We start from the raw sequence: 26,628 nt of genomic DNA on the forward strand, positions 1-26,628 counted from the left end.
CATGTTACTACTACAGCTACATAAAGACCATAAGCTCTACCCAGAATCCATCCGCTCTCCAAAGATAATTTCTATCAGACTTCTTGACCTAAAGAATTGAGGCAATCAGATTCTCACCGATATCACATACAATGTACATAGAGTATGTTGTATATTTCGTATATTTAAGCATGTTTTATTATGCTACTCAATCATAATAATAATAATCATAATCATAATCCATAATTATCGTAATAATAAAAGTAATTGGAATTAAACAGCGCTCCTTCAACACAATTTTGTGGTAACTTCAATTAATTTTGTTGGGGTTTGGATTTTTGTTTTTTATTCCAATTATTGTTTCATTGGAATTGTTAGATCTTACAAAATACAAGTACAAGCTAAATAAATATGTATGTGTGTTCCGTGTGTGTGTGTGTGTGTTATGTATTTGTGTTTTTGTAAATGTTAATATCACTAAAGCAGCGCTCCTGAAATGACGTAACTAAACCCTTAACTAAAGAGCTGAACAGATTGCATTCGGTATTTATTATGAAATTTAATTTTTATTATTATTTAATATAATTAGCATAGGTGTATGTGTGAGTGTGTTGGTGTGTGTTAACATACATGAAGTTGTGTGTGTTCCTGTGTTGTTGTTGCTATCCTTATTTTGCTTTAGTTTGTCCTATGAAAAACATGAGTATAAACTTTTATTACATTTATAACAATTCTCTGATTGACTTTCAATTTTATGCACTTTTGTGAACGTGTGTGTGTTTGGTTGTGTGTTGTTGTTCTTCTTCTGCTGCTGCTGCTGCTGTTGGTGTTGTTGTTCTTCTCAATTTGCCTAAAAGAAAGGCTTGCATTAAATTGTAACAACTATTTAACACTTGATATATGCTTGGGCCAATATGTTTATATTTATATATATATATATATATATATATATATATATATATATATATATATATATATATAGAAATATATCTATTACTATGTCCAGATGCATTGATAATCGTTTTTATTAATATGTACGTATATATGTATTTGTGTTTATGTTTATGTAGAACAAAATATTTAGCTACGGTTTGAATTACAAGTGGTCGAAGCTGCTTTCAGGCTGAAGCCGCCTTAAGGCTATTTCTTCTTTATGGAAGTTATGCACAAAACGGATTTATTAACTATATTCAAAAGATGTATTATTATATTGGTAAAGTACTTATTGAATTGAGCATCTGTTTATGTTAATTTACAAACGGCTTATCAAGATTTGATGCGTGTGTTTTATCATTAGCATTTCACTGAGGCGCGAAACAAGTGTTTGCATAGCGTTCGTAACGTGTTAAATTCGTGTTTACAATTTTCGCTTTGATTTCAGCTTTAATTGTTATGTTAACAAAAGAATTTCCAAGACAAAATTAAATTTTAGTGTTTTCATAGCAAATAAAAATAAAATGTATGCTAAACTCAAAATAGCGTATATGTATATATATATATATAGTATATAGTATATAGAGATGTATTAACGTAAAATGTGTTTCCCGAACTGAACGCAAAAGTACATTCTAAATGCCATGTGTCAAACTAATTGAATTTGTTAGCCAACGGCTATAACTGGACCACAACTAACCTAAACAGTTGCCCAGGCCCGAAACAAGGGTTTTGGCTGGGCGTGGTAATTATAATAGATATATATCATTTTCTTTTCATTCCTTTTTTCTTAATTTTTTGTTTTTTTTTTTTTTTTTTTCTTAGCTGGCTTCAGTCATAAGGGTATTTAGTTTTAAACATTTGTTTCGTATATAAGAGTTATTAAATGTAGTTTCTGTTTTTTTTTGTTACTTGTTTTATGCATGTAGATAAACGATAGAGCTTAAACGTGTACAATTGTTTAACAAACAGACTTCTGCTTCAACTTATGCCCACACTCGTGTGACCTAAACTAAGAGACGTATTTGTATATGTTTCCTATATATTTATATATATAATGTACTTGAATGTAAGTTCCTAAATAGCTGCTCTATTTGTATAGTTGCTTATTTAATGCTGCTGCTGCTGCTGCTAATGCTGCTAATGCTCTTCATTTAGCTGCTTGTCCTACTCTTAGGCACATCTGTTTTACATTTGATGACCTTGCGCAGCGTCGCAAAAACTTTTCAAATCTTGTGCAAGCCACTTTGCAGGTTATCATTTGACCAGGAGCTCTGCGGTAGCTGCTGCGCCGGCACAGCTACTGCTGCTCCGGCTGCTGCGGACGACGCCGACGCTGCTGACGTTGGCTGCGGTGGTGGCGGTGTGGATGATGAGCTCGGCTTCTGTGGCGTCGCCGGCTGTAAATCGAAGCGTGCATAGAACAGTAAATATGGTGTAATTGTAATTTTTCGCGTGGGCGAGAGCAGCTCCTCAAACTCCCGTTGGGTCATCGCCTTGATCTTGTCGTCGTCGCACATATACCAAATGGGTTCGCTGCTGTTGCCCTGCGCATAGTTGGCTTTCACTCCGCCACGCCCCGTGCTGCCATAGCCCGTGGGATACGAAGCACAGCTGTTGGTGCTGCTGCCATAGCTGAGATTGCTGTTGCTGCCATTCTGCAGGGATTCCTCGCTGAAGTCGCTGTTGCTGGCCGTAGTGCTGCCCGCCATGCTCGCCTGCTGGCTGCAGCACAGGCGCATCGCGCAGCAGTTGATGCCTTGGCAGGTGGTGTTCATGCTGAGCTTGCCAATGCCATTGGTGATGGTCTTGCTGGTGAATCCGTTCACTTGCTTCACATTTTTGCTCATGTCGCCGCTGCTCGATGCTTTGTTGCGGCCAAATTTCATTTTCTTCATCAAACTGGTGCCCGACGAGGCCAAAGCCGAGGCAGCCGCTGACACTGGTAAGCTGGCAATGCTGCTAATCCCATTATTGCTCGGCGCCGCGTTCTCATTGCCAGCTGCTGGTGCCGCTGGCTGCTGTTGCTGCGCGCTGTTTGTCGCATTGCGTCGATCCTTGGGGCAATTGACGTAATCACTGGCCAGGTCCAAGAAGCAGGTGTACGCTATATAATGACCCACTGTTAACGTGGCGCCCACATGCGTTATGACGCTGTACAACTTGTAAACGTGCAGCTTGTTGGCATCACTCAGCTCACAGCACTTGGCACAGAAGCAGGGCAGCGTAAATGTTGTGGGCACATATGTGCTGACCTTCTCCATGCCGCCCGAGAACCGATTCAGTTGGATGACCAGTAGACGGGGCAGCACCTCATACGATATGGAGCGTATGGCCTCAGTGTAGCCCGTACACTGATTGCAGCTGTATTTGTTATCGCCGCGAAAGTATTCACGCGTAATGCAAGAGTTCTGCAAAACAAAAACCAAAGTAAATCAACAATACATCAATGAATCCAATCGCTTAACGATTACTCATTTAATGCTTTTGAGTTCCATTCAACTCTTTCTATAGCTAATCTAGTTGCTGTACTAACCTGTATATAGGCGCTGGGTTTCTCCTGCAATTCGGCATTATCATAGCCCGAAATCGGCACAGGTACTGATATATCGAGCATGCCTTGCTTCTGACGCGTAATTGTCTCACAGCTCAGGCATTTGGTGGTCAGCACCACAATACCTTCAAAATCAGAGTTGAAAAAGTTGATATTCAGCTCGCGGATGCGTTCCTCCAGACGCATTTTATCCTTGAGCAGACTAGCCGTATTGATTTCATCATCACTGGAATATTTTGCGGGTGCTGTCGATGCAGCTGATGCTGTGGTATTGGCACCAGTAGCAGCAGCAGCTGAAGCAGCTGGAGCACCGCTGAGATCGACTGTGTTTAAATAAAAGAGACTATTGGAGGCGACATGTGTGGTTCCTATGCCACCGCCAGCTGTGGTTGGACTATTATCCTTGAGCGGTGACTGTAATCGTGTCGCCTTTGAGGATTTCACTTCATCTTTTCTCTTTGATTTTCGTGAAAAGAATGATGTTTTTGTTGTTGTGGTACTTTGATTTTGACTAGTTGCTATCGAGCCATTGCCGGAAGCGCTCATTAGCGCATGATTTCCCACATCGGAGCGCTCCATGGAATCGACCGTATCCGTATCATCAGGATTGGCAATGTAGCTGCATACAAGAAAAGGCAATCGGTCAATTAGTCACATTATGGTCAACCTATAACATTTAGAACTCACCCGTTCGCAATCACTTCCGGACATTCGCCAATGGCCTTTATCAGCGACTGATTCGTTTCGCGTATACAATTCAGCACACACATTAAAAACTCGTGGGCATCCTGTTGCTGATTGCCCTCGAATGTAGCATTGACATCCTGTATGGCATGCAACAGGGTGTCCGCATGATAGGGCTCACTGGAGTCGGCCATCTCATTGCCATGCAGACTGCTGTACAGATCGTGCAACTTCTCACTGACCGACTGATGTGTTGACTTCTTGCTGCCGCTGCTGGCGGCGTTGCTGCCACTGCCATTGCTGGTGCTGTTGTAAGGGTCCGTTGTGGCCAGATCTTTGCTGCTCCAGCTGCGTGCGTGCTCCAAATGAGCACCACCGCTGCCGCTTACGTTGCGGCCCAGCGAGGCGGACTTGGCATTCTGTTGACGCTGTATCGCCTGCTGCACCACATTCAAATCCTGAATCAGATGATGCAAATTGTGCAAGAAATGCGGGGCAAAACGCAGCGTATACACCACCGAATTCAGATAGCAAGTGTTGCCAATGTTGCACAGCGTGCCCATAGTGGGCACATGATTCAATGCTGTACCACCACTGCCATTTAGTCCACTCCCAGGGATTGAGCTGGCGCCGCTCGAATTGCTGCCACCGGCTGGGCCATAATACTGATGGCTCTGTAGCTCGGTGGCGTCGTTGTCTCCGGTGACGGACGAATTGCCAGCGCGCAGACCAGGGCCGCCAGGCGCATAGCCATTGGCCACGCGCCGCTGTTCGTCTGTGGATGTTTGATACCGTCGGTCGTATAGCGACATGTTGGAGCTGCGCTTGCGTTTGCGGAAAGCTCGAGACGCCGGTTTGCTCGAATCAAGCTCGATTTGAGCTGCAGCAATAGCCGCTGCTGTCTCCGCTGAGAAATTAGAATCGATCTCGATCTTAGTGCGACGCTTGCGATTTCTACCGCCGAGACCTGCGCCACCTCCGCGTCGCTTTCTTCCAGTTACTTTCGGCTCTGGCTCCTCTTCAATGCGATTCCAAAACTCAGGTTTGAAATGTTCTGCAAATATTGAATCGAATCTTTAGCAATTGTCTACATTCAAAAGCTCCAACTGCTTACCTAACTTGATGTACTTATGACACTCGGCAGCCTCCGTGGGCGTAGGCGATGACTGTGCTGTCGGTGATGGACTCGACGCTTTCTCCGGTATGGCTGGTAGGTTCACTGCTGTTGGTTGCCGTGATCTTAGACTGGCACAACGCGACAACTCTGCCACATAAACACGTCGCGTACGTTTACGCTTGCGCAAAGCCTCGATATCTTTCTGGGTTGCTTGCTTTGGCTGTGCGACCTGATCTATGTACTCTTGTACCTCTGGATAAATGACCGAACACGTTGGTGCTGACAGCGGCGACTCACCGGATTCAATAGTTGTTGCAGATGCTGTGGAAGCTTTGGGTTTCAGTGAAGTTTCGGACTTCAATAAAATGTACGGGTTCTGACGGGTTTTTGGGATTTTATTGTTGGTGGTGGCGTTGTTGCTGCTGATTGGCGGAAGACGTACTTGTTCCTCTTTCAGCTCATATATTTCATATTCGAGCATCTTTCATTATCCTGTCAAAAAATGACAACATAAATTAGATTTACATTATTATATTTATTACATTCTAATTATGATTAAATGACAGCACACTAAACGATAGGTTTCAGTGTATAAATAAGATAACTTTACGAAAATGGGAAAAAGCAGTGTATAAATGTTGTTAAAAATGTTATCAGTCTTGTAATGAATGCATGTATGTATATACATATGTAATTACGCGTATATTAATAATTATTATTGATACAAATGCACAAAAAGTAAATTTATCAGTGAAAATAAAAATTATATGGAACTTCATTTCTGACATTCACAGGCACATGATTTTGAAATTGATGTAAGACAGTCACACTGTCTGTTTTCTGTTTTGTGCGTACCCTTCCTGTGAGTCTACCAGCTGATACTGGTCCCTTCCCTCTCTTTAACTAAGAGAAATTTATCAAATGAAACGATTTCAGTATTTTTTAAAGCGAAACTTTCTGGCAATGCCATTATGAAGATAAACCGATCGCTGTTATGAACTAAATTTTGTTCGCATGTGCTGATTGAGTGACTCGTCAGCTCAAATTCAAAATTGTTGTCCGATAAGGTGATAAGGAATTGTATAATAATCAATAATTAATCTTAGGTTCAGGTGCTTATGATTCATTTCAGAAAAACTATTGACAAGCAAAGGGGCTTTTATGAATCTGAGAAATTCTCGTTATTAAAACGCACGTAGCCATATAACAGCGAATTTTTGGCGTTTAGCTTATTCGTACCAAATGTCAAAACCCCGAATTATTATTTATGCAATGAAGAACACCCGCCCAGGGTAAGCACACTTCCAATTCGAAAATAATTGCGCCCAGCAAATGGGCTAATTATGTAAAGTACAAATCATGGCCGGCTGCTGATACAAATTTACGGCGACAGGTGGGTAAGCGGGGTTGAAGCGTAGCTTTGGTGAGGTAGGCCAGGGCCAAGCATCGAGGGGGGCGTAGACAGAGGGCAACAAAGAACAAACAAATATTAATGCGAATGATATGTAGAAGGAGTGAACGTGAACGTGAACATGAATGTGAACGTTAACTATATGTATTGCTATTGATTTTGTTGCTGGAATGAAGGTCACATGTCGCACAGGCTGCAAATACAAGTGACGGGAAAAGAGTGCATGATAATGCTAAGGTTACACATTTAGACAGCGCCAATAAGATGGGTTGAGCACACACACACACACACACAGCTACAGCTACAATTACAACACGGATCCGCAACAAATGCAAAGTAAACAGTTATAATAATAGAAGCAAGATTTGCAAATTTTGCTGGATGCTGTGACATTCATTTTGCAATCGTGTATGGGTGTATGGGTGCGCGTAAGTATTTATGTGTTTTACATATATGTATAAATGCGACTCACATATTTGGGGAACAACATTTGCGGGCAGTTGCTATGTTCTGGGTAGCATTGCTTTGAGTAAAATAAACAATTTCAATTGCCGCTGCCAAATGTCATGAAATTTCACTTGCAACGTAACGTAGCGCAACGTAAGAATCATACACACACACTCACACATACGCACGCATGCAACGCTCCCCGCACTCGTTAAACTGACACCACACACACTCTAATTTTCACTTTTTTTCACTGCGGCGGTTATCGTGTGACTGTTCAACTCTTTTTGTACCTGGTTAGGAAATCTTTCTTCACTGCTGCACTTCAGGGCATTGTAGCGGTGCTGCACTTACACATTAACATTTAATTTATTTATAGTTTCAAGTGGTTTGAGGCACTGAAATTAGTTAAACTTATGCGCCGTAAGCGTACGGCCGCTCTCGGTGGCAGATGATGTTCATTCGTTGTGCTCTCCGCTCGTTACTCGTTACAATCAACAGAGTTTGCTCCCTATCGTAAAATGTTCACTCCTCATTTAACAGCGTCTGTAAAAGCTCTGAAATAGACTCCACACATAACATGACATCTAGCAGGCGATGACAATACTGCTTGTGTCTTCTTCTTTCTCTCCGGCAGAAATCACGATGTCGACTGGAGTAAGTAAAAATTTCGTCGGTTTAATTTGTAAATTATTGTGCAATCCTGCATTAATAATTGTCAAATTGTTGCTCAACAAGTGCAAAAAAGATGGACGCACACAATAAATATTAAATTTAATCTGCAATATGTTTATTTGCAGACACTTTACACTTATCCCGAGAACTTCCGCGCATACAAGGCCCTCATCGCGGCCCAGTACTCTGGCGCAAAGGTGAAAGTGGCCGAGGACTTCAAGTTTGGCGAGTCCAACAAATCGGCGGAATTCCTAAAGAAGTTCCCCTTCGGCAAGGTGAGTCTAGATTTTTCAGTTATTTATATACATATATTGGTGTTGCTTATCGCTTGGGGCTTGGGACAAAGAGCTCAAAAGCCGGCAACGTCAGCAGCTAAAATATCGCCTAGCAAATAAGGTTATTCGCATGGAATGTGCGAAATTTTGCCAACTCATAAGTTTTGCTTCTTGGAAGTTCAATAGTTTGCGATTATTGACACGTGAGCTGCTGACAGCTTACATACATTTTTATAATAAACCGGCGCAAAAATATAACGTAAACATTTATTTTCTAGGTGCCCGCATTTGAGACCGCAGATGGTAAATACCTGAGCGAGTCGAATGCCATTGCCTATTTTTTGGCCAATGAGCAGCTTCGCGGTGGCAAGTGCCCCTTTGCACAGGCTGAGGTGCTGCAATGGACCTCGTTTGCTGATAACGAAATCTTGCCGGTCTCCTGCGCATGGGTGTTCCCGCTGCTTGGCATTATGCCTCAGCAGAAGAACGCGAATGTCAAGCAGGACGCCGAGGTTGTGCTGCAGCGTCTGAACAAGAAGCTGTTGGATGTTACCTACCTCGTGGGTGAGCGTATCACTCTGGCTGACATCGTTGTCTTCGCCAGCCTGTTGCATCTGTACCAGTACGTTCTGGAGCCGAGTGTGCGCCGTGATTATGTCAATTTGAACCGTTGGTTCGTTACCATTCTGAACCAGCCACAGGTTCAGGCTGTTGTCAAGGATTTCAAACTGTGCGAGAAGGCACTAGTCTACGATCCCAAGAAGTATGCTGAATTCCAGGCTAAGACCGGTACAAAGCAGCAGCAGCCAGCCAAACAGAAGGAGGAGAAGAAGCCCAAGGAAAAGAAGGAGGCAAAGAAGGAAGAGCCTGAGGAGCTTGATGCTGCCGATGAGGCTTTGGCCGCTGAACCCAAATCGAAGGATCCCTTCGATGCCCTACCCAAGGGTACCTTCAACTTTGATGACTTCAAGCGCGTCTATTCCAACGAGGATGAGTCAAAGTCCATTCCTTACTTCTTCGAGAAGTTTGATCCCGAGAACTATTCCATCTGGTTCGGCTCATACAAATACAATGAGGAGCTCTCCAAGGTGTTCATGTCTTGCAATCTGATCACTGGCATGTTCCAGCGCTTGGACAAGATGCGCAAGCAGGCATTCGCCTCAGTGTGCCTTTTCGGCGAGGACAACAACAGCTCCATCTCTGGTGTGTGGGTGTGGCGCGGACAGGAGCTGGCCTTCCCCCTGTCGCCCGACTGGCAGATCGACTACGAGGTCTATGACTGGAAGAAATTGGATCCCAAGAGCGAGGAGACCAAGAAGCTTGTTACCCAGTACTTCTCATGGTCCGGCACCGACAAGGATGGTCGTAAATTCAACCAGGGCAAGATTTTCAAATAAGTTGCAAACACAATTCATCGAGATTCAACAAGCAGCAGCGCTACGCAGCAAGCACGATGCCTATTTATATTTCTAAGCTCCAACTGATTAGTAATGATATATAAGTGAGTCGCAAACGTCGTGCTGTATTACCATCTAAATATATATACATAATGTCCTGGTTTGCCCAGCACGCCAAATCTTTTGTATTTCAAATCGTTTTAGCCCTCTGCATTTCTGTTAGCAAACGAATTGTTTTTGTAATTGCGTTTAACACAAAAAAGAAAGAAAATTTAATGTCAAACAGATCAGCCAGGTAATAACTTATATACGGGAATTAAAATAAATACGCGTTTTCTACTACATCCAAATGAAGTCTTAATGCAAAGGAATATTGTTTGAAGGAGAGCTGATATATATCAGCTGCCAGCATAGATAGATCTCTCAATTAAAGGTAGTAGAAATCCAATATTAAAATCTTAAAGCATGAATTGAAGCTTTCACCGATAACTATTTTCAACTATTGCAATTTGGATCACTTTCACTACATGAAAATCAACTTATCGAGCTCTACTACGACTTCATTAACTACGCTAACTTAATATCTTTTGTATGAATTACATTCATTTAGGCAATCTTTATTGGCTTTCTTTTCAGTTAATTCGTTCAATTTTAGCTTACGGTAAGGTAGGTTGAAAACAATCTATAGAATTTAAAACAATTTGTTATTGCAAACTTCAGAAATGTTCGTACTGCCTGCATTTGAATATCAGCAAGGAAATGCTAGAAAAACGCTGCTATCGCGTATCCAGATTAAATTACTTTCGCTTGATCACAACTGGTCCGACATTGTCGCCCGTGTTCTTATTGTGCTCGCCGTGGCTACCATCACAGTAGGGCCACTAAAAGGGATAAGGATAATGGCATTAATTAAGCAACGTATAGTAACGTCAGCTATACTCACGTTCTTAGTCTTCCAGCAGCGACAGAAAGCGGCCTTATCCGCAATGTTTTCAATGTCAATCATGTCCACGACCTTCGCCTCATGTTTCCTTATGTTGTCATTGCAACGACCAGAGCAGGATTTACGCTGAGCGGCGGGACAAAGAGCCTGATACGAGATGTAGCCAATGCCGACTACGACGGCAGTGGGCGGAATGAGTGCTAGCCAATCTTTGACTGCAAGAGATAAAATACTATTTTAGAAATACTAAATTGCTAATTAGACTCTAAGTAGGGCAAATTGTGAGCAGCAAATTTTGACCGGATGATGGGCTGATGGATTTCCCTATGGAAAGCAATATTCAATGCATGTCAAATTATGTTCCACACATTAAACTTATCAATAATTGCCTGCTGTTTATCTATGATGCAGATAAAAAGTTTATGAGCTTTTCAGTGAGAATTCTCGTTTTTTTTACAAAAACAACAAATTCAGCAATGGCGCTTTTTGACCCAAATGTTGCATAATAAGTTGGCTCAGGTGAGCAGCGCTGGGATAAGCTTTAAAAATATGCACATAACATGCTTGTGCATGCTAGATAATGGCATTGCACTTTACTAAAATTGATCTTATTTAACTATGTCATTATAGATCGTCTAAGACTTGACAAACTTATCTAGAGCGCCCTTTAGTGCAATTCCAATGTTCAGACAAGCGTGGCACTCACATGATAGTTTAAACCAGCCGCCCACGCTGTCGGGCACCGGCAAGCTGGACAAATAATTTGGCAGACTAGTTTTCACTGCATACGATAATGATTGCATTTTGACTTTATTTTTCTGTGCCTTTACAAATTAAACACAATTGTAGTACACAAAAAATCTGTAAGCTGGTTGTTTTTATTGTTGTTGTGCTGGGCTGAGTGACCCTAGCTAAAAAACACTGAAATATACTGATAAATACCAAATATATACTGACATTAATTAAATTCTTTTAAGTTCAACGAGAACAATTATTATTCTAAAAAATATATATATATAAATATAAATTATATTTAGATTGAATGTGTTATAGGTCTGTAAGTAGTATTGCTCGTATTTTCATAATTCCTGCCCTAATGTAACTTATTTTTATATAGTTACTTAGTAACAGTTACATCAAGATTTCCCATCTCTATTAGCGCTCATCTCTATCTGTACATAGCGCTTGTGAAATATTTGTTTGCGGCTTTTGTACATCAAATAATATTAACAAATGAGCCGCGCTCCTCTTGACACTTGGACCAAACGCGAACAACTATGCCTGGCATCAGCAGTTTCGTGCAGTGGCGACCAGAATTGGATAACAGTTAGCCGCACACTTAAAACAGTTTGTGGCAATGGAAATTCTCGACCCGCGGATTGGTATTCTCAGAAAAACTGTGCCGTCCAGTATGGCCACCTTCTGGAGACGGTTGAGACCACAAAACGCAAGAAACGCACCAACGAAAGCAGCGGCTTCTCTTCTCCGGCTACCGTCGTCGTGGAGACTCCCACAGAGATCCTGCTGCGGCGGCTAACTGAAGAGCGCCTGCTGGAAGTCAAAACTCAGATGCGCCGAGATCAGGAGCTGTATAGAAAGGTGCAACGGGAAATTGAGGCCTTGCAATCTGATGAAATAACTGAGGAGGAGCTGCAGACGATGTGGCAGGAAATAGAAAAGGAACAGGAAACAAAGCGCATCGATGAAATGAAGCTGGAGAACCGAATGCGGGAGCGCGAGCAACGGAAAAAGGATATTGCTGGCAACTGGCGTAACCGAGAAAGTGCAACAGGAAGACGCTCCAATCTAGCTGCCGACACAACTTCTGTGGACATGGATGTGGAGGATATTCCAGGTTTGTTTCCAAAGAATCAGGATTCTTTGAATGTATTGCATATATTAATGTAAATCTACTTCTAGCCGCCAACCCAGCTGGAAACAGTAATAAACAGCAAGCAGCTCCTGCTCCCTTGCTAACATCGCTACTTAAATCGCCCGGTGGCAGCAATAGCAACACCGCCACATCTCCAACAGGCAGCTCCGGGGGCACAGGCGTAGCTCGTGCAACGGCAACGGCGCCAACGATAACTTCGTTGCTGACAAGTGGCGCCAGTGCCATGCCCAGTCAGCCGGCAGTCATATTGAAAAGCTCAAACGATCCAGAATTTATGACACGACCCATTAGCGGACCGCCGCCACCTGAGGTGCCCATCACCGAGCGCAGCCCCTCACAGGCAGCGCCGACGCTGTCCATGCTGCTGGAGAAGAATAAAGTAGCTGCAGCAGCAGCCACTGCTAATAAACCGAATGAATCGCCAACAAAGTCCACAGATGCCGAGGCAAACGTCAGTGACAAACAGGCTGCAGCAGATCTGGAGGCAATTTTCACGGATGATCCCGCGGAGCAGCATCTCATCGAGGATTTTTGCAAGAACATTATTGACGACATTGGCATCGACATGGTCAGCGTTATTGATGAGGAGATATTAAAGAATGTTGACAACGTTGTTTCACCGGCTGAGGCGCCAGTCAAAGCTGAGGCAATTGACTTTGAGGAGAAACTGGAATCGCTAAAGCATGACGAAACAGCCAATCGCAAGTCCAGTCAATCGCCGGCACAGCCGAAAGCACAGGAAGTGGTCATTGGCTCCAGTGATGACTCCAACGATAATATACCATTGGCAGCCGTGGTATCACAGGAGAGCAAGGAGCGCAGTCAGCCATCAGTTGAAGCCCCAGACATGGCCATAGATGATGCGGAAATAATCGCCGAGGAGTTGAACGAGACAATAACAATTGCCAGCAGCTCAAGCGAGGAGAATGCTCGGGAAGTGCCCACGCCTGTGGTGGCTGATACAGCAGAGGCAGTTGAAACAGCAGTTAGCAAATCTCCTGCAGCAACTGAAGCCAACACACCCGAAGCCAGCAAAAAAACAGAAGAAGCTACTGCTTCGGATGAGCCAGAAGTGAAAGCTGAGCAAGTAGAGGCCAGCAGCGAAGGTAAGTGTAATTCAAAAGAGGAAAGACTCCCAGTTAAGATTTGTTGTATCATTTCAATTTAGTGCCCAAAGAGGAACCCAGCAAGGAAAGCAGTTCGGAAACATGCAAACAAACAGCCGAAGCCAGTACAGAGCTGAAGACGCCTGCACCCACTGCTGCCAGTTCAGTGCATGACACGGACGAGGAATCTTCCTCGCTGACGGACAGCAGCAAAGCGGATGAGCCCATCCGCAATACGAAATCAACAAAGCAACATGCGGAAACCAAGCCCGATCCAGAGCCGACTAGTGGCACACGGCAGACGCCACCCAGCGGCTTTGGGTTATCCAGCACACCTGCTCCTGCGCCCCTTTCTGCACGTGCGCCATTGTTGCGCAGGCTGCCGCATCGCGATCGTTCGGAGAGTCCCATGGTGGATGATGATACAACAACGGCCAGCGACCATTCCACAGCCAGATCCAGTACACGGCGTCGCTGCTCCTCAACTCCTGTCATAGACAGCATACCCAATTCACCGGCGTCCAGTGAGCACACTGACGATCGTCGGGAGACGCGTGGCGCCTCCAAGAAGCTCTTCCTCAGCATTTACAGCACGCTGCAAGAGAGCAAGCATGCGGCGCCCTTTCGGCGCGCCTTTAACGACGAGCATCCCCACAAGAAGGCCGAGCTGTGCCTGCGTCCCATGGATCTGCCCACCATCAAACGCAACATCGACTCCGGCCATCTACGCAGCATTAACGAACTGCAGCGGGATGTGCTGCTCATGTGCCAGAATCTGTTGCTGGTCTACAAGCCGCACACAGCGCAGCACAAGACGGCGTTGCTGTTCATGCAAGAATGCAGCTCGCTCAAGGAGTTCGCGTCTATCACTCACATGCAATCCGACAACAGTTCCTCCAGCAGCAGCAGCAGCAAAGTGGAGAAGGAGAAAGAGAAAGAAAAAGAAAAGGAGAAGGAGAAGGAGCGTACACCAGCAGGCAACAAAGCACGCAGTGGTTCGCGCAAGAGCCAAAGGCATCATTAGACTAATTTCATTATTATTAATATTATTTTTCCATAATCATGTCAATAGAACTGAAACTCATACATACTATCAAACCTGTATAATCCATGGCAGCAAAGTAAAGCCACACTCTATTTTACATAGAAGATATATAATTCCGCAACTATTAAATATTTATCAAGCCTTTCGTACATAATAATAGCCAACTTTTATTAACTAGCTTGTACACTACAAACATACAATAGCCGCTGGTCTTATAATAGTTAATATGATATAATTGTTAACTTATACAAATCAATACATAAAATATTATATGAAGAAAAAAGAACAAAACAAGTTTACAGATACTGATGAAGTATTATCACACGATAGCCGCTGCTCTTATAATACTTTTAATAATAATGATACACATACATAAAGAAAACTATAGATATGCATATTCTTATTAGCTTGGATAATATAAATACAAATACAATAATACTATAAAAAGTAAATAAATTTTATTTCAATTGATATCGTAAGTCAATGATTATTACTATCAATTAAAATAAATTTGGTTTGCTTTATATAATATTTTTGTATTGTTTTAAAAAGTTGTTAAAGTATAATCACACGATAGCCACTGCTCTTATAATACACTTAAACTTACAATTATGATATAAGACATATAGATATAATATATCAATACAATAATAAAAAACAATTTATCTTAAGAGATAAAAATATTCAGAGAAATAATTGCTAAAGAACTTTTTAATCATAATCACACGATAGCTGCTGCTCTTATAATAGACATAAGATTATAATAATTTTAAAATCTTAAATAGTGTTTCTACATTTAAAGTTATGTTTAGTTTATAAGATATACTATTTATAAACATAATAGTGATTGTTAGGAAAACTAGATGATGAATAGATGTGAATCGAATCGACTAACAATGCAGTTTCAAGGTTGAATACCACTAAAGCAGATATTTATCAAATAGCAATCGTAATGCTATAACAATTGGAACGACTGTAGTAGCTTAAGAAGTGTAACTTTATAAAAACTTTTCGAAAATTCAGTTTTAAAGCAGCAATAGAAAAAATATTATATAAATCAATGGAAAAACTGCATGCTCAAAGTGAACACTATTCCAACTTTATTTTGAATAAAGACTAAATAAACAGATATATGCATATTTATTAAGTTAGTTATAGAGACAACTTTATTGATCAACAGTTCACAGCTTTAAATGCATGGATCTTTAACATAGGATCTGTTCATTTGGATGGAATTTTTGCTTACAATAGTTTGTCTTAAAAATAGTTAAGTAGCTTAAAAAATATATGATTACATATATAGATTTTTATCAATATATATGTATATAACATATTAATATTGTCTCTAGTAATAACCGAGAATTTCATTCTTATTATACACTCTACATTATATCAATGAATATATATCATATCATATGTCAATTAAAGAATATCAAATTCTGTAGTCGTCGGGAGCGCGATGAGTGGCAAACGGCTCGTCGATTCGGGCAATAGAATTTGCGCAGGCAGCGCGAGAGTCGCAGATCGCATTGACACAAGCGAGCCGCACAGGAGTCGGGGCCGCCCCACTCGCCGTGATCGATGGCGCACAGGGGCTTGCCCCGGTAGCATTTCCACACATAGGGCACAAAGTACTCGAGGTAGGAGATGCAGTTGCTCTGGCCGTAGCACTTGTCGTGCAGGCGGCAACAGCGATCGATGCCATCGTTGGGCACTCCATGGCCGCCAAAGCCGCAGTAGCAGCCGTAGCCCTTGTAGATCAACGGATCACAGTTCGTGGAGCACTTGATCATGGAGTAGAGCTTGGCCACATCCCGTTTGCCTCGATCGTTTGGCGGTTCGGTCTCATTACTCAATGACCACTTCATGGAGTAGCCAAAGGGATCGTTGGCGCGCGCTATATACACATTCTCTCCATTCAGCAGATCCTCGAGCTGCGCCTCCGCCGGATTAGATGTTATCACACGTATATCCGTCACATGACCATCCAGCTTTTGGGTCTTCAGATTCAGCAAAATTTCAGACTGTGGGTAGCTCAGCTGTTGCTGTGCTGGCTCCCTGTGTGGGAAAATCTTCGATGGTTAAATGATTCCTTCTACATATACCAACCGATACCCACTTGTGTATCTGCTCCAACCACGTCTGCTGCTCCTGCAATTCACCCGTCCAGCCGGGCAAGCCCAGCTGCTGCCATTCCTCCAGATTGGACTTGATTGCGGCTACTGAAGGCATCGCTGTGATATTGGGAAAGATTGGTTCCGCAAAGTCCGAGCGCTGCATTGTCAACAGCTCAAAGCCATTGCGCTGCCCGTTGGGCATTTTGAAAGTGAAGGTTGGATTCGCTTGATGCATGCTCGGTCCATACATTTCCGGTATTATGTGCTCCAGCAAGACGCTGTCATTGGTGACGCCCCTGAACGCACTCCATATGTCATCCACAACCCTGTTCGCCTGGCAGTGCACGGCCAGGAGCAGCACCAAACGCATCTGTACGATTCCACACATCTTGTTATGCTCAATCAGACGCAGACGCGGGACTTGTGCGATCCGTCCGAGTCGAGCGGCAATCAGAAATTGAAACTGGTGCGCCAGCGAAATGCGGTAGTTGGCCATTGGCCGCTAAGTACCCAACAAAAGAAACCAAAACAAAACTGCGGTGGTCGAGAAAGCCAGAGCCAGAGATACCCTGTAAGCAATAGTAGTAGATATCATCTACAACATATCAATGATAGGCTCTTACCATTTCAAAGGGCATCCTGGGAAATCAAACATATTCAGTATCCATTGATCCATTGCTAAGCATCGATATACCCCTTAACCGTTTGCAGTGGGTATCATAAAAATGAAGCATAAATTGTTCAAAATCGTGTTAATAGCAATAATAACAATGGCCAGCAGCGACCGCGATGACGGCGCCGACGGATTTGGTGTGCGAGAGGTAAACGCATAAAACCAAATACACAAACTGACAGTGGCACAAATACGATGCCGAATCCAGCGCCGTTAGGTGGGTCAGTAACCGTAACCCACATTGCGTAGACGCGCGAAAAGTTACAGCAAACTCAGTGGGCGTGGCAAGTTAAGGCGAAGGTGAGCAGCAGCAGCCCGCGTCGAGTTACAGCCAAGATCAGTTCATGGTCAGCGTTAAGGGCTTTTAATTACCGCGAGCTGAACTAGTTAGATGGCTCGCAAGGGGGTGGGTGGATGATCACTTGGCCAAACCAAATTGGCATTAATGTGCGCAGTTTGTTTATGGTCTGGTTGTAAATACATAGCCAGAGCCATGCACTCATACAAATACTCTTATAAATCTGTTGTTTATGTTTTATCTGTCTGCAATTACACAGGTAATTTATGGCGGCCGCCTGCAACGCCTTCGTTACGTTGGTTGCATGTTACGTGTGAGAGCAAAAGCAAAGCATTCACATAAAAGACATCATACTTTCAAGTCGTAGTCGAAGTCGAGCGCAAATCAAGGTAAACATGAATGAAAATGGTCATAGGCAGACGCAGACGCATATATGCCTATCGTAAATACATGTGTTTTTAAAATTATACATTAAATTAATTAAACGCAAGCCATAAATAATAACTAATCAGCGTTTCAATTGATAAATTAATTAAACGGAGTTTTAATTTCTAATTACATTGGCGCGCAAAACTTGTTTCAGGTTTTTTAATCGGTAAGCAAATCGAGTATGCTGTTATCGGTCGAATCGGTTCATCAGTGTTGAAAAGCATCACACGCCGTTACTTCACAGCACTTCTTTGACTTATCGATAACTATCGCCTTATTTGAATTTCTTCAACGGCTAATGCAAAAACTAATTTGTTTACATATTTATCTATAAATCTGCAATCTACAGCAGCTGCATTTTTTGACTATTAAAGCAGTCTCTGGGCTGTTCAAATATGTACATGTTTATGCCCAACATACTTCCTCTCGCTTAGCACGCACCACTTAAGTTTACGTATTAAGACAGACAAAACGCTTCAATAAATTGCATACATATTTTATTTTGATTCAATAAATCTGATTACTATTCTGGCTCGTCCGGCCGAATGCTCTGTAAACATAGCACAAGTGATTGCTGTAGCATCATCCTCGCGGGCAAACGGAAATGCCACGCATTGGAACAAGCATTTTTCCAGCTGCCGCTGTCGCTGCCACGGCCACTGCAGTAGTCTGCAATTCTGCTGGAACAGTATATCCAGTAAAGACGTCGCTGACCAGAGTTCAAGCTGCGTTGTTCTGCTTTGCTTTAATCGCTGCATTGTCATCTTCTTTGCTGCTGGCAGCGATCGACCGACCGACCGCTTACTTCTGCTCGCCTCGCCTCTTTTCTACTTGCAATTGCAAACATAGAGCTTGTTGTTCTCCTTCTGGTTATGGCAGTCGTAGTTGCTGCTGCTGCTGCTGCTGTTGTTCTTGTTGCTGTTATTGTTTGTGGGAACGAGCACACAGCACAGCACAAAGCTATTTTCAAATTGGAAAGGTTTTGCACTTCGCCAACGCAGTCAGCTCTCGGTAACTCTTTTTGTTCGCTTTGTTTGTGGCTTCGCTGCCGTCGTCGTCGCCATCGCCGTTGCTTCTGCTGCTGTTACAGCCAACTTCTTTCTCGTTAGTTTGTTATTTTAACTATTATATCAATTAGTTTCAACGTTTGACGGCTCCGCCAGCCTCAGCTCATTGTGGCCGCGGCTGCTGCTAGATTGCGGATGGAAGGAGGAAATGGAAATGGGAAAACCAGACGAAGGTAGAGCAGCGGAAAATACGAAGTTCGAGGTTGAATTTTGCGCCGTTGCAATTCACTGCGCTTGGCTTTCACGCTGGGGTTGAAACTCTCAAAGTGTGCGTGTCTATGTGTGTGTGTGTGTCCGTGTACCTACAAATAGCAGCACTCTCATTTTGAAAATATGTAAATAACACAACAATCGTTGCTTTTTTTATTGGCCTTCCAGTGCGTTGGCATTTCAGTAGCGTGAAGAAGGAAATAGCGATCAGGGTTGAAAGGTGTTCCGGGCGTCGTTTGAGAGCGGCAACTGAAATTATACTTTGAGAAATTTAAATGCGGCAGGTGTTACAGTTAGACGCACTGTTAGCTGCGTCGCTTGGCAGCACTGGCTAAAAGAATAAAAATAAAACAAAGAACAATTATTTTGGTTTCAATGCCCTTGCAGAGCAGACAGAAAAGAAGGAAAAACTAATTGCTATTATGAAATACAAGTGCGATTTTATATGCGTATAAGTATTGATATAGACCAGTTTATATTCAGAGGGCTCCAATACTAAGATCAAGTTTATGATCTCAAAAGTTATTTGTTTTACTTCACATTAAATGTCAGACAGTAGGACCCACATGCAAAAGGTATACATATGCATATACATATACAGAAACCGTTAGTGTTTTCTCTCTGTTTGGTTTTGTCGTTTGGCGCATGCGATTGCGACAGACCGCGCACCCGCAGGCGCAACTGCGGCAACCCCCTCGCTCGATACGTTCACACGCTGACAATTACAACAACAACAAAAGCAGCAGCTTCAACTAGACTCGCATATATTAGCGCAGCTAGAGGCATTTGTCAACGGGCGGTGGCAGTTACAATTCGGATTCGAGTTCGAATTTGAAATCGATATCCAATCGCGTGTCGCTTGGCCATAAACCAGATAAAAGTCTCACAAATCAGGCTACTCCAGCAGCAGCAGCAGCAGCAGCAGCGGGATGCGGGCGTAAGGGGGCGTGTGAGCCAGCATGCATTGGCTTCTACAGTCGCCGTTGCTGCTGTTGCAACGGTCAAATGGCTGCAACTGACAGTGCCAAAAGGTCAATAACTCCCTTCCATCCTCCTCTCTCTCTTTTTTAGCTGCGGGTGAGTGTGCGCGCTTCTGCTTGCCATATTATGTGGGTCACGGGTCAATCATGTAATATAATCATTTAGAAGTATGCCTACATACATACATACATACGCTTACGTACATACAAATATTGTGCTGTGCGACTGATTGATGCCCCAGACACAGCCCAAACGGAAGCTAATTGCTATTTTTCCCCGTTCTTGTTTTTTTTTTCCCCCGTCGATAAGTTATCGGTAAGAAAACATGTCTTTTCATTTACTATTGAACATATAAAAAAGTTTTGTATAAATATCAAATCACAAAATTTAACATATGAATAATTTGAGTTTTAGGCAAACACTTTCTTAAATTAATTCAATATTAAATGTTCAACAATGTCTTTCCTTTCATTCAACATTATTAATATAATTAGTAGCTTGTTTATTCTTATCGATTCATGGTATTCCCATAAAATGTTTCTTAAGACCAAATCATGTATTTAATGTCGTTGCACATTGCAAAAGTAAATGCGTTTTGGCTAATTGACGTGTCCCGATGGCAGCTGCTCCTGGCTCTTCTCTTTGTAATGGCCTCTTGGCCATGTTTTCGCTGTGTGTATTGACCCAACTTAATAGACGAGCATGAAATCTAGTCACGAACTTAATCATGAACAACCGTGCACTAGATCCATGTTCGCCGACAAAATAGAGTCAGAGAAGAGCAAAAAAAGAAATATCAGGCAGCAGCTGCAGCAGAGACCTCCCTCTCTCTCTCTCTCTCCTTCTCACTTGGTCGCTCTCTTCATGCATTTGATCCATCCCATGCCATCCTGCAAGCAATGATTATTGCTAGTGCACGACTTTCTGTGGCATTTGACTGGCGAGCCTCCTCCCGCTCCTCCTTAACATTCACCTTCTCCTGGGCCTCTGGTGATCGGTGATTTTCCTAGTCTTATGGGCTTGGCTCGGTTTTTCGGTCACTTTTCGGATATCACTTCGTTCAGTTTGCTCGTGCCTGGCAACACAATTTCAATTGGGGCTCGTTTTGATCGGTTTTCATAGCTCAATTGGCTGTCAGCCCTCTCCAATTCCCCCAATTCTCCTTCCCCATGCCCACTTCTTCTGTCGGGCGCTTGCTTTTTGATCCCAAGCGTATTGTATTTACATTTGCATTTGTATCTGTGTGTGTCTGCGATATGAATGAATCAAGCTCGAAGCTTCGAATTAAGGTTTATTATTTTGATACCCTATTTCACAAAGTAATTTGGAGTACATTGGCTATTGCCTAGGGATAGACATTGAGCTTGGAAATGTATACTGAGATATATTCTTCAGATAAAGGAGAATTCGAAGCCATGAAGATCTGATCTCTTATCTACATCTACATTCTTTAAATTTCAAACAGAAGATTAAATTAAATTTTATTTTATTTGTTTTTAGTAAAGTATTTAGCAGTCGTGTCTTATCACCGATCTCTTTCTGAATTCGTCTCATTGCCATTTCTGCTGATTTATACAATAATTTTTGCACCCGCCTCATGTCGCATGCCCTACTCCGCTCTGAAAGCCATCGTCCGATTGTTTAAGATTCGTGGCGTCGTTGCAGTTTGAATTTCTGCCCGATCTGCACAAAAGTTTTCAGGCCACACAATTCTACGGAAATTGCTGTTTACTCAGACACTATTTGTTTATTTGTCAACTAAAATATATGGAATACGAAAGAAACAAAGGGAGAGCCAGAGCGAGTTCTAGTTTAGAAACTATGCGACACATTAGGGAAACAACAAACTTCCAAGAAATTTTAGCAATTTGTTCCGGTAGCAAAATTAAAGTAATAGAGAGAGAGAGAACGAAAGAAAGAAAGAAAGAGAGACGAGAGAGCTAAATTGGAGGGCGCTGTCCGTCAGAAATCTGAGCCCTAGCATCGACTGGCACTACTAAAGTATGTTGAACTCTTTGCCACTTGAGAAGAAAATCTCATTTATTTTATGAATACAAGAAAAAGCAAATATGATATTTATATTTTAAGATTTGACACTATTACAACATTTAAAATAATGTAATCTATTCAAATATCTATGAGATTTTGTACTTAGTACTTGGTTTAATGGAAATTTCTTTGGAACACTTTTGAGCACTCAAGTTTCACAGAACCACTTGAAATATTCTTAATTTCGTTTACGAACCGACACTTAATTTTAGAGCATTTTCCATTTGCCCTGAGAAATATAAAAGTGCCTTTGTTGCATTTTTTATATGAGCTGATTTTTCACGAAATCATACACTTTAGCGTTAATTTAGTGCGTGTAATTAAGTCCCAGAAAAACCCTTGGGAAAGAAATCAACATTGTTTTCACCCTTCTTTCACTCTCTTTCTTTGCCTCTCTCTCCCTCTCTGTCGCCCTCTTTAACATTTATTCCTACAGCTGCTAGAACACAATTCATTTCGTTCTGTTCGGTTGACTTTCTTTATTCGTGTGCGTGAGCGTAGAGTTGACTAATTACCTTGTTCGGAAACCCACAAAAAAAAGAAGGAAAATAAATAAAAATAAAAACGTCACGATCGGGTGCAAACGACTTCGTCATACACTATTCAACAAATGGCATCGACTCTATCTATAAGACTGCAACGTGAGGAAAAACACTTTAAGAAAACGGAAGTGGGTGTGCCCTTTAGAGCTAAATATTGCTTTGGACTTGGCATTTATCAGGGGTTTGTTTAGTATAACTACTAAGTTTCTCGCTTCCGTTCTATAATATTTCACGCAGATTGAACTACCGTTTTTAATGAGTGTGGATCTAGTCACAAATACTTAAGCAAACAATGTGAAACACTGGACCCTCACTCACTAAAAACAGTAGTACGTATTTCCGATCCGAACTGTTCCATTCAGATAGTCTTACCATTTTCGGGGCGTCCACTTACTCAGCTCTCTGGCATGTTTTATTTTGATTTTTTTATTTTTTCTTTCATTATTAATTTAAATTATTAAGCGATAGTGCTGAATAAAGTGGAACAACAATAACAAACCACGCTGCTGCCAGTTTTTGTATTGATAAGAGCGACAACCGAATCACTTCTCAGTTCTCTGCTCTGCTGCTTGCCCTAGGCGTTACGGCTCTTATCAGCAAATGAGCTACGCACACGTATGCATATGCATTTGCTTTTAATGTGTATGTGTAAATAAATTTTGTTCGCGCCTAAACAAAAAGATCGTTGACTTTTGAAATTAAAAAAAAAAATAGTTTGTCATAGTGTGGCAACGCCACGAAAGAACCGCTTATTTGCAAGCAGAAAAAATATTGAGAGCGCACATTTATATACGTGCTACGTATGTATACATACCTACACATTCATACACACAAACACAGAGATCAACACATGCAAAAAGCAAAGCTTACACACGCGCACAGCAAAGCAACAGCAAACACTGCTGTCCGTATGCATGTATTTGTGAGTAACGATGGCTGCGCTGATGGCTCAAGTTGATAGCAGCAGTTGTTTTTCGTTCTTCCTCTTCTTGTTGTTGTTGTTGTTGTGGCTGCTACTGCTGCTGTCGCCGCTGACGTCGCTGCTTTTATTTCTCGAGTATGCCTTGTCTTCGCCGTCGATGTTGTTCTTGTTGTTTTGTGGTCTCTTATGGCTGCCACGATTTGAAGAAGTATGGCGAATTACATACACGCATACACAAACACATACAAACAAGCACGCACGAGGGCAAAAATTCAACTGACTATTCAGCCATGATATTTGCCAGCAGCACAATTCGCCGCTGTCGGTGCTCCCTTGTTGTCAATTTCATTTCGCAGATTCAGTTTTATTAAATTGTTATTGAAATTAAATCATTTATAATTAGACGGCTAGCCGACTGATCCAACTGTAAACGCTTCGTGCATCCGCTCATTATTTCGGTAAAAATGATGATGCCTATGTGTGCATGTGTGAGAGTGTCGAGTCGGATGTCTCTGTGTGTGTGTCACTCGCCGTGTAATCAACGGCAATTTGAAAAAAACTGCAAAAACAGGCAACGCTCCACACACATGTACATTTACGTATGCTCATACATTTCATTTTGTATGTACCTCCAAGCACGACTTTTGCATTGGTTGTATTTTATATATTATATTCAGTTTAATTTAATATCGTACATGAAATGTTTGATGCTCAGATTGTTAGATTTTGTATTGGATTGACAGACGAACATGGCGGCCAGCTGCGAACGGCAATTAATGCAACAGGCTTCCACATTTTTTGCGGTTAGTTCGAAATTTCGGCAGTGTACAGTTATTATTTTCCTATAGGTAGCGTCGAATCATAAATTGAGCACTCACATTAACACGCACGGCGAACGGGAAATAAACGCGATTTAAATTAAGGTATAATATAGGAATATAATACTGCCTTATTTTCTTTATGAGTTACTTGAACTGGTGTGTAAGTTTATAAAGCAAAATTGCAATCGTACGGCGACTGCGCAACTTAAACGTAGAATAATGCACCAGAACTGGCAACCACTCGCAAACGAAGCTCTTATAAGACTAACTCGAAGTTAAGCCACAGACGTACACTATAGCGCAGAGCAGTGGCTCGCAGCAGAGCCAAGACGTATACACGTACGCTGAGTGTGGAGAGAATAAAGAGCGCGATAGAGCAAGAGCGTCGCTTTTCAAATGAACGATCGTAGCTCACCAATACACATAAACGAGAGGCGTGCTGCCAACGCATGCGGCATAAAATCCTATCTGATGAAGATAGGATTTTGGGAATATTTTTGATAATGTAAATGAAAAATTATCTGCCATATGTATAAATTCATAGATATTTGGTACACTTATCAGAATACTAATAACTATTATTTTCTTTGTTTAATGCAATTTGATAGAGTTGGCAGCACCAACGTGGTGGTAATTGAACTCTTAATACACACACACACATTTATAGTCAATGAGCGGCAGCCCACACACATACTCAAACACATAAATACATACATAGTAGAATTTGAGTGAGTTGCGCTTGCGTTTGCGCTTGTATGTCTGTGTGTGTGTGTGTGTGCAATCGTGTGCAAATGATACAAAGAAGAATTATATCAAAAGCAAAAGAAAATAATGATGACGCAGTGAAAAAATTATATTAAAATAATTACAACAGCGCGTTCAACTTGGACTTGGTGAAGACGTTGACGTCGACTTCGACAACGAAGCGTCGCTGCCGTTTGCTTGTCGACGCGCGCACCTTTTAACTGCTCCTGTTGTTGTTCTTGCTGCCGCGGCTATTGCTGCTGTTGCTTTCCAGCTATCGTTAGCGGGGTTGGTTTGTTAAAGAATTGTAGTGAAATGCTTGGGAAAGGTTTTACAGTACGTACAAACAGAGCAGTCACAGCCACATGCATGTGTTTGTATTGGGATAAATACATACATACATCTACATATGTATGTATGTGCTGTACATTGTGAATTAGTATGTGTTTGCATTTATCTCTACGCGATTTTATTTCTTGTTCTTTTGACAATTCTTTACCAAAAGGTAGGGCGAGTCTGAGCAAGGGTTCGTGACGTCAACGCACTCGCGCAGCTGTTGCTTGACTGTCAGTCAGTCATGCAGTCAGTAGTTGTATTCTTTTTGCGTCTCCTTCGAATCCGCATCCATTATACAAAACAGCTACAGGGCCCTAGCGGTCGATAATTTTCCATCAAGGTGACACAGTTTGGAAACGCAAATTCTGCGTCTCCGCTCAATGAAACATTGCATTGTCAATGAAACATTGCAGAAATCGGCAACTGTGCCTTAAAATATTTAATTCATTTTCCGCTTCCTGTAATTGATATGCACTGTTGTTTACACCTCCCACCTAATTGTCCATTCGCGTGGGTGCCGCTGCTAGTTCAAGAGATTTGTGTTAAGCTCCAGCAGAGTTCTGATCAGCACGTATGCAGAGAATGCTGAATGCTGAGCTAATTGGAAAACGGTAAATCAATTGTCTTTCCAGGTGAGAATACATGTACGCTTAATGAAGTTGCGAAACGGAGGATATTTTCTTTAAAATAAATATGTAAATAAATAAAATTTAGATTTATTTCATATATGTTTATATTATGCATCTAATTAGAGTTTGGCCAGGGAATTAATTTGAATTTTGTAATCGATAAATGTGCAAGGAAAGGGACACAAGATATCGCTTTTTGACCGCCTTAAAAGGTAGCAATCTATGGTCCAATCAAAAGCTCAGTTCTTCCCACAGTTTGGCCTCATCCGTTAACCCAATGTAATATATAAAACGAGCGCTAAGCTAAGCTGAGCTGAGCTGCTTCGTTTAGTTCAAGCCCAGCCCCAGTC

General features: G+C 42.1%; 5 protein-coding genes and 1 long non-coding RNA gene across 8 annotated transcripts; 2 read left to right on the top strand and 4 right to left on the bottom strand.

Annotated features, from left to right (window-relative positions):
- Window positions 1-1,525: 1,525 nt before the first annotated feature.
- Window positions 1,526-7,596, bottom strand: Usp1 (ubiquitin specific protease 1). 3 transcript variants are annotated; one of them, XM_089256587.1, is made up of 5 exons: window positions 7,480-7,596; window positions 5,265-5,759; window positions 4,154-5,204; window positions 3,449-4,085; window positions 1,526-3,323 (listed from the first exon to the last, which is right to left on the bottom strand). In XM_089256587.1, exons 2-5 carry the CDS (start codon window positions 5,746-5,748, stop codon window positions 2,139-2,141), a joined length of 3,357 nt encoding a protein of 1,118 aa, XP_089112713.1. In that variant the 5' UTR covers window positions 5,749-5,759; window positions 7,480-7,596; the 3' UTR covers window positions 1,526-2,138. The 3 variants fall into 3 exon arrangements, with proteins under 3 accessions (XP_089112713.1, XP_017967715.1, XP_089112712.1); XM_018112226.3 differs by having other exon boundaries at window positions 7,419-7,594; XM_089256586.1 differs by having other exon boundaries at window positions 7,151-7,588.
- A 28-nt stretch (window positions 7,597-7,624) lies between these two features.
- eEF1gamma (elongation factor 1-gamma) lies at window positions 7,625-9,716 on the top strand. The gene is made up of 3 exons (XM_018112232.3): window positions 7,625-7,782; window positions 7,926-8,075; window positions 8,354-9,716. Exons 1-3 carry the CDS (start codon window positions 7,723-7,725, stop codon window positions 9,470-9,472), a joined length of 1,329 nt encoding a protein of 442 aa, XP_017967721.1. The 5' UTR covers window positions 7,625-7,722; the 3' UTR covers window positions 9,473-9,716.
- A 339-nt stretch (window positions 9,717-10,055) lies between these two features.
- Window positions 10,056-11,326, bottom strand: Cisd2 (CDGSH iron sulfur domain 2). The gene is made up of 3 exons (XM_018112234.3): window positions 11,122-11,326; window positions 10,416-10,630; window positions 10,056-10,353 (listed from the first exon to the last, which is right to left on the bottom strand). The coding sequence occupies exons 1-3, from the start codon at window positions 11,216-11,218 to the stop codon at window positions 10,270-10,272; spliced, it is 396 nt and encodes a 131-aa protein (XP_017967723.1). The 5' UTR covers window positions 11,219-11,326; the 3' UTR covers window positions 10,056-10,269.
- Window positions 11,327-11,549: 223 nt separating this feature from the next.
- Brd8 (Bromodomain containing 8) lies at window positions 11,550-14,933 on the top strand. Its single transcript, XM_018112230.3, has 3 exons — window positions 11,550-12,270; window positions 12,336-13,415; window positions 13,478-14,933. Exons 1-3 carry the CDS (start codon window positions 11,649-11,651, stop codon window positions 14,437-14,439), a joined length of 2,664 nt encoding a protein of 887 aa, XP_017967719.1. The 5' UTR covers window positions 11,550-11,648; the 3' UTR covers window positions 14,440-14,933.
- A 925-nt stretch (window positions 14,934-15,858) lies between these two features.
- Window positions 15,859-17,151, bottom strand: LOC108659365 (uncharacterized). The gene is made up of 2 exons (XM_018112233.3): window positions 16,580-17,151; window positions 15,859-16,518 (listed from the first exon to the last, which is right to left on the bottom strand). The coding sequence occupies exons 1-2, from the start codon at window positions 17,071-17,073 to the stop codon at window positions 15,879-15,881; spliced, it is 1,134 nt and encodes a 377-aa protein (XP_017967722.1). The 5' UTR covers window positions 17,074-17,151; the 3' UTR covers window positions 15,859-15,878.
- Window positions 17,152-18,457: 1,306 nt separating this feature from the next.
- On the bottom strand, window positions 18,458-25,027 carry LOC108659369 (uncharacterized). Its single transcript, XR_016197348.1, has 2 exons — window positions 23,641-25,027; window positions 18,458-19,585 (listed from the first exon to the last, which is right to left on the bottom strand). It is a non-coding gene; the product is annotated as an uncharacterized LOC108659369 (long non-coding RNA).
- Window positions 25,028-26,628: the final 1,601 nt, after the last annotated feature.

The sequence above is a fragment of the Drosophila navojoa genome, chromosome 2 (genome assembly GCF_054131105.1).
Source record: "Drosophila navojoa isolate 15081-1374.11 chromosome 2, UAZ_NAV_1.0, whole genome shotgun sequence".
NCBI classification, from domain to species: domain Eukaryota; kingdom Metazoa; phylum Arthropoda; class Insecta; order Diptera; family Drosophilidae; genus Drosophila; species Drosophila navojoa.